This window comes from Odocoileus virginianus, chromosome 4 (assembly GCF_023699985.2).
Source record: "Odocoileus virginianus isolate 20LAN1187 ecotype Illinois chromosome 4, Ovbor_1.2, whole genome shotgun sequence".
Classification (NCBI taxonomy): domain Eukaryota; kingdom Metazoa; phylum Chordata; class Mammalia; order Artiodactyla; family Cervidae; genus Odocoileus; species Odocoileus virginianus.
In genome coordinates this window covers 37,520,003-37,529,986 of record NC_069677.1, presented here as the reverse complement: position 1 = coordinate 37,529,986, position 9,984 = coordinate 37,520,003, and the positions used below count along the sequence as shown (strand labels likewise).

The window sequence follows — 9,984 nt, the reverse complement described above, 5'->3', positions numbered from 1 at the left end:
TTTAACATACAGAGTAATGTTTTTTATTCACCAATAAGCTAAAGGTCCATTTCAAGATGTTTCTTTCTTTTGTATGCTTAATGTGTTTTATTAGCAAGCAAAGCCCTATAAAGGATGGCATCATCTAGTCCTCAGACTCAGATTCATCTTCATCTTGATTAATCTGGAAGTAACGAAGCTCATAAGTCTCCTTGTCAGATGCAACCACACGAAGCCAATCACGAAGATTGTTCTTTTTAAGATATTTCTTGGTAAGGTACTTCAAATACCTTTAAAATAAAAATAAATTTCATTAAATATACTACTACATAAAGGCTGATATAAGATGCACTGTCATATTCATCTTCTGTGTTCGTAGTTCCCTTTAATTATTTCATTTGTATTAAATATTGAGCAAGGCTGCCAGGGATATAAGGTAGCATTCTCAACCTGAATTAGTATTAGTTTATGCCCTACAACAAAACCCTTATTCTCCCTGAACCCTTGCAATAAACTTTATATGCTGGAGACTAATATGAAGGATAGCAGTAATAGCAGCTTCCTCTTCAGTCTACTGTGACATTAGATTTTGAAATTAAACAATATGACCTAATTCTTTAAATGTTACATGCCAACATCAACATTCTCTTCACCACCAATCTCCCTAATCTCAATCCCATCTTGGATCAACAGGCAACCTGTCAACAGGGCTGAATCCTATTCACAAGTTCAAGATTATCCAGTCTTGCAACCTGCATATGGCCCAGTCCTTATAAAAAAAGCTTTCAGCATGGCCTGATTTCATTATGCCATTCACTCTCTCTTTATATTTTACAATTCTGAACTCCTACGCATTCCTCTCAAGCCTCCCTGCCCTTTGTCAATGTTGCTCTCAGTGAGGAATCTCATTCCACTGGTAACACGAAGCTTACTCTCAGGTTCTCTGCAAACTCCTGCTATCCCAGTCTCTACCTTCAATGCAGCAATTACAATATTGCACTTGTAACAATTATCTGCATGTCCATAAGAACCTTGGGGACAGATACTTCATCTCCAAATCCCCACTGATTAATTCACGACCACAGCTAATATGCACTCCCACCACAGGCTCCTAAGTCTCTGGCTCACTACGTAATTCATTCAGGTGAAGCTTTCCCTGACCACTTTAAACATCAACTTTCTTTATGCACTTACACACAGCTCTTATCAACTACTTACATCACTGCATTTCATTCTTTTCTTTGCTAAAATTTAAGTTCCTTGGTAGTGGCTACCTAGTGTGCCTGGTTCACTGCTAGGCTATGCAATAACAGTCCTGTCATTATGAAATATTAATATTTACTATCTGTCAAGAAAATTTTAATGAATGAAAACTGGCCACAAGACGAACATTAGAGAATTTACCTTTGATTGGCTGCTTCTATTAGAAGCTAGGACACTACTCCCGTATTACACAACAGACATGTTTCTTCAAACACATTCTAATACTAAAGCACCCAACACTGTTTAAACAAAACACGATGGAACACACATACCAACCTTTTAGAGAACTGTTTCTCAGAAACAACTATGATTTTATTCTTGAAGCGTTCAATGTGAACGACGTTCCCAAGATTTCCAGTTTTTCCATTCACTTTAACCTTCTCCCGCAGAAACTGTTCCTATTTTAAAACAGAAAAAATGCCACACTAGGGAAGAAAACCCTAGATATTCACTAGGGAAGGTACCCTAGGAACAGAGATTAGGTTAAAATCAAAAATTATGTAATTCATTATTAGAAATTCTACTAAAATGATAAAAACAAGCTGAGCAGAGTGATACTTACAAAATTTCCAGAATCAAAAATTCCATCTTCTACTGGATGAGTAAGATCCAAATTAAACTTCCAGGTTGACTTCTTAGGCTTCTTGTCTTTCTTCTACAGAAAAGTCAATGTAAGTATGGCTCTCTACAATAATTTATTCACATCTAAAATCAAAACCCTGTTATCAGTGCAGAGATGTACAATGAGGCTATATATGTATAAAATGGTGCAAAATTCTACACCCTAACTTTTTCTAACCCGGCTATGAGTAGGGGAGTACACTCATCAACTTGGTTAAAAACCAAGTTTCATGAAATCCACTGGCAACTTCCCTTGTTCATCATATAAGTGTTTCACAAGTGCAAAATTCAAGAAATCTCAAAGTACATGGTGACCTATAGTTTGCTTCACCAGATTCCCAAGAATCCTATTTTTCAAATGGAAAAAATTAAGAGAATTAACCTCCTTTCAACAAGTTACCCAGAGCTTGATCAGAACTTCTAATCAGGTCCATTTCCCCCCCCTCAAATTATCAAGACTAAGTTTAGTGGGCTTTTATTATTTTCCAGACAGAACATGTTCAATTTCAAATTACCAGGCATGGGATATTCCGCCCACTTACCACTAGAAAATTCAATCCTTAATGCTGTCATGGGTGAGGAAAACGAATCTTAACAGCTTTTAAAAAAACATTTATGTCAAAAATTCTCACCCAAACTTTGAAACAAGCTATGGTTTTTCCAGTAGTCATGTATAGATGTGAGAGTTGGACCATAAAGAAAGCTGAGTGCTGAAGAATTGATGCTTTTTAACTGTGGTGCTGGAGAAAATTCTTTAGAGTCTCTTGGACTGCAATATCTAACCAATCAATCCTAAAGGAAATCAGTCCTGAATATTCATGTTGAAGCTCCACTACTCTGGCCACCTGATGAGAAGGACTGACCCTGATGCTGGGAAAAGACTGAAGGCAGGAGAAGGGAACAACAGAGTATGAGGTGGTTGGATGGCATCACCGACTCGAAGGACGAGTCTGAGCAAGCTCCTGGAGTTAGGGATGACAGGGAAGGCTGGCGTGCTGCAGTCCATGGGGTCGCAAAGTGTCGGACACGACTGAGCGACTTAACTGAAACTGGTAGAAAAGAATACTAGGAGCTGGACTTGACTGGGCAATTTATATCTGAGTATCAATTAAGTTTAGAAATGCAGTTTTACCCTAATATTTCAAACGCTCTTTGGATGGCTTTAAAGCTCTTTAACCGGCTTTAGGTACTGGTTCCCTTATATAGTAAGAAAAATCTTGGAAAAACGCCACTTTTACATTCGCCTAAGAGTTCTGGCTTTCACCATGTAAAAAACTTTTATCGTGAGATAATGAAGAAACTTCTTCCCTAACTTAAAAGTTCTCTGAAACTTCTGCACCCGCCGCTATCCCGGAAGTTGAGTGCCTCGGCTCTCTCCCTTCGCCTGGCAAAGCCATTAGACCTGCCGCATTACCCATCTTCGCTTCCTAGTGGAAACATAGGCGTTATCCGGCGCCAGATGAAAAAAAAAAAAAAGGTAATGGCCCAAAGGCTGTCCCACTAGCCCCGTTCACCGTCCTGCCTCCTCTTCGTTCCCTGCGCTGCCACGATCAACCATCTTAAGCCAATTCGGGCCCACCTCGAAATCCACAAGACCGCATGGCAGTCGACAGGAGGAAGAAAAAAAAAACTCACAATCTTAACGTTCTGCTTGTGTTCCTAACCCATGTCTCCATTTTCCCCCTCCCTCTGCCTAAAATTAGAGATCTCAACTCGCCAGCTACAAAACTCATCTACAACGGACGAAAATCAGCTCACTCCCGGCAACGAGACGAACACTCACCGGCGCCATCTTGAAGGCGTGCCGCGCGATGAGAGAGAAAGAGGCTGCCGGCCGCACGTATTTATACCAAAGCGTGCTGCGTCACGCGCCGAGAACGTAAGATCGCCGTCGCTCTCGGAAGAGAACTTGGGAGGAGCGCCAAGGCCCGTAACCCAGGAAACCCGGGGGTGGCCGGGAGGGCTGGAGGCCGTCAGTTTACTGGGGAGCGCCGGCCGGCGGTAGGAGAAACAATTCACGATACTGCGCTGGTGACTGCAAATGCTGGTTGACCGCAGTGGTGTCTGCGGTTACTTTCTGGGAGACCGCTTCAACTGCACACACCCGAGGGATGCAGGAAACGTTTTTCACTAATCGCCTGGGTCTTTCGTCCAAATCAGGGCAAGGCAGTGTCTCAGGTTCCTTTGGGATCGCCTGTCTTATATTGCAATTATAATCCTCTAGCAAAAAAGTTATTTCTGTATATATGCTTTGACTCTTAAGTCTTGTTTTCTAAATGACTGTTGAGGGAAATCTGTGTTTTGGGGAGCCAAAACTATGTTCTTGAGGGTAAAAAGAAAATCTTTTAAGAGAAAAATGCGTAGTGCTCACGTGTTCACACATTGTGTGTAATTTATTATATTTTATTCTATTTATAGGTTTTAGAGTTAATCCAGGGCTTCCCTGATAGCTCCGCTGGTAAAGAAACCGCCTGTAATGAAGGAGACTCCGGTTCGACTCCTGGGTAGGGAAGATCCCCTGAAGAAGGGATAGGCTATCCACTGCAGTACTTTTGGGTTTCCTTGGTGGCTCAGATGGTAAAGAATCCGCCTGCAATGCGGGAGACTCGGGTTTGATCCCTGGATTGGGAAGACCTCTGGAGGAGGGCATGGCAACCCCCCACTTTATACTTTCCTGGAGAATTCCTGTGGACAGAGGTGCCTGACAGACTTCAGTCCATGGGTTCTCAAAGAATCGGAAAGGACTGGGTGACTAAGCACAGCACACAACACAGGGTTAATCCTACGACTCCTGACTCCATCCTTAATGCCTCCCAGTAAACATTCGAGGAATATTTTCAGTTCAGTTCAGTCTCTCAGCCGTCTCTCAGCCGTGTCCGACTCTTTGCGACTCCATGGACTGCAGCATGCCAGGCCTCCCTGTCCATTGCCAACTCCCAGAGTTTACTCAAACTCATGTTCGTTGAGTCAGTGATGCCATCCAAGGAATATTTTGCTGATGTCTTACTACTAAAATGTACAAGACACAAGAGGATGGCTATGTGGTAGTGACATACTTGATGAGAAAAAAAAAAAAGTTTCTGAGCTTTGAAGGATTCTCAATTGATGTCGTTTCAGAAATGTGGCATGCCTCTCAGCGTGTTTTTGTTTGTTGAGGTGAAACTGTCATGCAGGGGGTTGGGGTGGGCAAGTGCAGACGCTGGGGTGGATTTTTGTTAATTTGGAGAGCAACCCTAGAGAGGGATAGCTGTGTATGTTCTTGGTGAAAATGATTAGTAATAGTGAGAGCTATGCTTAATGAAGCCTACAGTGTGTAGATTCTAAGTAGAACTGTTGAATTCCTAGAAGAAATTCATTTCAACTTTTTTTGCTTGTTTGCTTCAGGAACCACTGTAATTTTATTTATTTTATAAACATTAAGGAAAAAGAAGAGCAATTGGCATTTTCTTCTCCAGGGCTGCCCAGGCTGAAAAGTAGAAATGATCCTTGTACTATTGATATTTTGAAAATAAGCCATTAATTGAGGCACTTATTACTTTATTGCTTGTTTTTGGCAGTCTTGCATGCAATGATAAAAAAAAATCTGTAAAACTATTAAGCCGTTTGTACAAAGTGGGTATCAAAAACAATATATTTTTGAAAATAACTAGTAATCCCAAGATAAATAAATAGAAACTATAACAGAAAAAAAAATTTTAATTATGAAAAAAAATTGAGGAAAATATTAACCAGAAATGTAAGATAGTAAGATTAAATATTATAAATAACCAATTTTAAACACAGATTCTCTTTCTCCATTATATATGTAGTATATGTACATACATTGCCTATCAACACCCTACAAATATTTTTTTTATCCTATGAATATTTTTTATTTTGACAATAGATTCTAAAACATATGAAATAATAGGTGTCTAAGAAGAGCCAAGATAATTTAGAACAATGAAGGGAAGTTGCCTTTTCTGTTATTCAAATATAGATACTATAATATGTGATAGATATATTTCTAATATAATCTTCAGTCATTGGATCTATATTATAATAGTGCCTGAATAGAGCAGTAAAATAAAAAACAATATGGCAGGTTAGATTCACAGGAACACCCTCCCATATGAAGCCACATTAAAAAACTAGATAAAATATAGTTTTATCAATAATTTCTAATATATGGTTAAGTTAGTGGAAAAGCTAAAGAATTTTTTGGAGGCAGAAATGACCAGTCCTCATGCTCATACCAATTTAGGGCTAGAATTAGTTCTGCTCAAATGGTATGAGACAGCTCCAGCCTAAAAAGACAGTTTAAAAGTGTGCTTGGCTTGATAGTGCCAGGCAGAAGCAAATGCAAATAACTATCTTCAATATATTTAAAAGCTAAGACTATTTAAGATACGATAAAGGAACTGGGGAGAATTTAAATTGGCCAGGAATTTTTTAAAAACAAGAACAAAATAGAACTTCTAAAAATTAAAAACAAAATCTTTAATTAGGAAGAGTGGATGAGTTAAACGGGAGTAGACAACTGCAGAGAAAATCAGTGAATGGGAAATTACTTAAAATGCAACATAGACAAAGAGAAAATGTAAAAAGGTAGGTTAAGAGACAAAGATGTCAGAAGAAGAATGTTCTAGTTATGTCAAATGGGAGATCTAGAAGGGTACCAGGTCAGTAAGGTCCCCTAGAGAAGGAAATGGCAGCACACATCAGTATTCTTGTCTGAGAAAATCCCATGGACAGAGGAGCCTGGTGGGCTACAGTCCGGGGCTGCAAAGAGTCGGACATGACTTAGCAGCTAAGCACATACACACGCACAGAAGGGTACAATAGAGAGAATGGGGGTGAGGCAAAATTTAGAGAAATAATGGCTAAATTCTTAGTTTCAGGAAGCCTCAAGCAGGATAATTAAAAAGAAATGCATGCCTAAACACATTGTAGTGAAACTTCAAAACACAAACACACAGTTATTTCAAAAGCATCCAGAAAGAAAAGCCAAAATGTTTATTAACAGGAGATATATTAACAGCTGATTTCACATCAGCAACAATGAAAGCCAGGAGCAGCTGCTGCTGCTGCTAAGTCACTTCAGTCGTGTCAGACTCTGTGTGACCCCATAGACTGCAGCCCACTGGGCTCCCCCATCCTGGGATTCTCCAGGCAAGAACACGAGTGGGTTGCCAGTTTCTTCTCCAATCCATGAGAGTGAAAAGTGAAAGTGAAGTCGCTCAGTCGTGTCCGACTCTTAGCGACCCCATGGACTGCAGCCTACCAGGCTCCTCCGTCCATGGGACCCTCCAGGCAAGAGTACTGGAGTGGGTTGCCATTGCCTTCTCCGGAAAGCCAGGAGCAGAGAATTACTATCTTCAAAGTACTAAGAGAGAAAAAAAAAAGAAATGGAGAAGGGCATGGCAACCCACTCCAGTATTCTTGCCTGGTGAATTCCATGGACAGAAGAGCCTGGTGGGCTACAGGCCATGGGGTTGCAAAGAGTTGGACACGACTGAGCAACTGATGCATACACAAGAGAAAATAACCGTCTACCTAGACCTAAAAAGTTTAAAACTACCTTTCAAGAGTAAAGATGCATTTAAGACATTTTTAGATAAAAAAACTGAAAATTTGCTATTAACAACAGACCGCTAGTAAAGGAACTCTGAAAAATATACTTTGGGATAAAGAAAAATGATCCTAGAAAGAAGCGCTATCTGCCAAAAGGAATAGTGAGCAAAGAAGGTCTAAGTTGTGAGTAAATATAAACAAACACCTACTGCATATTAAAAAAAGTTTTATTTTGTGTGTCTGTTGTGCTAGTAATGTGCTGTTTCTTGATCTTGGGAGTGGTTACATAAAGTGTGTGTGGTTTGTGAAAATTCAGGCTCAGTAGTGGTGGCCCAGGGGCTTAATTGCTCCACAGTATTTGGGATCCAATCTGCATTGACAGGCAGATTTCATTACCAGTGAAGCCCTCAGTGTATGTTTAGAAAAACCAGTTATTTTAAAATTATTTTTAACAATTGCAGTTTCAGAAGATTTTCTTGCTATACTGTGCCAAAAGAATTCTGAATAATTGACCAACCTTTAAAATGAGAACAAGTATCTGTTTTCATTGCTTAATTTTATTACTTGTCATTTTTATCTTAATCATTCACCTATTTGTGTCCATTTAGATTATTTCCATTTTTTCACTACTATAAGCAATGCTTTGAGAAACTTTTGAAGAACAAAATTATTATCCTCTAATGCTGAAATAAATGGCTCATGAAAGGAAATACAAAGAAGTAAAAAAGATAATGCATAAAAATATCTAAAATCACACCTGCTTAAAATAGCTATTTAATCCTTTGGAACATGCCATGTTTATGAATGTGTATTGGTATATGTACATCATTTAGATTACACAAGTAATTATATACATTTTAAAATATTAGTTCGTACAATACATACATTTTTGAAATTTAAAAAACTTTATAAACTATTTCAAACTTAAAATTGTAAAAATATTTCAAAACACAATGTATACATATATAAATACAATGAAAATCTAGTAAAGAATATATAAATATATATGTGTGTCTATATATCCTTTATCTAGACTTTTACCTACTATTAGCATTTTGCTCCACTTATTGTTTTTTATCTACAATATATATATCTATAAATCTTTTTATTGTATCTGGATTTTCAGTCATGGTTGAAAGGAAGCCAAGTTAATAAGAAATTCACCCATATTATCTTCTAGGACTTGTAGAGTTTATTGTTTCCATTTGGACCACTGCTTCATTTGGAGTTTATTCTTATGTATGCTGTATGGAATTCATTTTATTTTTTCCAAGTTTATTTTTTTCCAATTGTCACAGCACAATTTAGCTAAATTAATATTTGCCCAGTGGTTTGCAGTACTACTTTTATCAAATACAGAATTTCTGTATATATATTTGGGTCTATTTGAGACTTCATATTTCACTCTTTTGGTCTGTTTATTTGCCAGTACCTCACTCTTTTCATTATAGAGACTCGTGTGTGTGTGTGTGTGTGTGTGTGTGTGTGTGTGTGTGTGTGTGTGAAGTTGCTTCAGTCCGTGTCCAACTCTTTGCAACCCTGTGGACTGTAGTTTTCCAGGCTCCTTTGTCCAGGGCATTCTCCATGACAAGAATACTGGAGTGGGTTGCCATACCCTCCTCCAGGGGATCTCCCCGACCCAGGGATTGAACCCGTGTGTCTTATGTCTACTGCATTGGCAGGTGGGTTCTTTACCACTGGCATCACCTGGGAAACCCCATAGAGACTTCGCAGTAAGTTTTAATTTCCATAGTGCTAGTCCCCACTTACAGCTCTTTTCAGTATTTTTGTAGCTATTTCTTGTTTAAATTTCCACGTGAACTTTTTAGCAACTTGCTTAGCTCCATAAAAAAGCTTGTAGTTTGAGGGGGCTGCATTATGTTTACAAATTAAATTAAGTAGAACTAGCATCTCAACAGTGTTGAGCTATCAGCCAAGAACAAGGAATATCTTTCCACCTGTTTAAGTCAGATTTGTGTCTTTCAGTAGTGTTTTATAGTTCATATAGGTTTTGAAAATTTTTTTGTATGTTCATTATATTCTATCTTTTTGCTGCTACTGTAAATAAGGTCTTCCTTCCATTATATATCTTCTAATTGGTTATTATTTTTGTATATAAATGCTGTTGTATGTTAATGTTATATCCTTCTAATTTGATGAGTAATTCTATTGAGTTAGCTTTATCATTGATTATCTGGGATTTTCCAGGTATTCTATCAGATCACCTAAAAATAGGAAAGCTTCTTCTCTTACTTTTACAATTCTAATGTGTCTTAATTGTTTTCTGTTGTGCAATAGTACTGGCTGATACTTCCAGAACAATATAATAGTTGTCAAGATAGTAGTGGGCATTCTTGTCTATTTCTTGACCTTACTGAGAATGCCTTCAGTGTTTTTCCATTAGGTAAAAGGCTAGCTTTTACAATTTTACACACAAACACACACCCACATGTGATCATGCACATACATACACACAATGTTATATATACCATATTATCATGTGTAAATGGAGATATATTGGTGGTAAATATTCATCCACCTCTGTTTTTTCTTTCGAAGAGTTTTTTT

General features: G+C 38.2%; 1 protein-coding gene across 2 annotated transcripts; it reads right to left on the bottom strand.

Moving 5' to 3' along the window:
• RPL22L1 (ribosomal protein L22 like 1) lies at positions 1-3,744 on the bottom strand. 2 transcript variants are annotated; one of them, XM_020898828.2, is made up of 4 exons: positions 3,647-3,744; positions 1,805-1,897; positions 1,519-1,640; positions 1-269 (listed from the first exon to the last, which is right to left on the bottom strand). In XM_020898828.2, exons 1-4 carry the CDS (start codon positions 3,653-3,655, stop codon positions 125-127), a joined length of 369 nt encoding a protein of 122 aa, XP_020754487.1. In that variant the 5' UTR covers positions 3,656-3,744; the 3' UTR covers positions 1-124. The 2 variants fall into 2 exon arrangements, with proteins under 2 accessions (XP_020754487.1, XP_070322531.1); XM_070466430.1 differs by having other exon boundaries at positions 1,805-1,894; positions 3,647-3,670.
• Between the last annotated feature and the right edge of the window lie 6,240 nt (positions 3,745-9,984).

Bases quoted from the DNA above. Each gene is read 5' to 3' on its own strand.
- RPL22L1 (XM_020898828.2), bottom strand. The intron at 1,641-1,804 runs GTAAGTATCACT...GTTTTAAAATAG, and splicing joins TTTTTGATTCTGGAAATTTT to GAACAGTTTCTGCGGGAGAA. The intron at 270-1,518 runs GTTGGTATGTGT...TTTATTTTAAAG, and splicing joins GAGAAACAGTTCTCTAAAAG to GTATTTGAAGTACCTTACCA.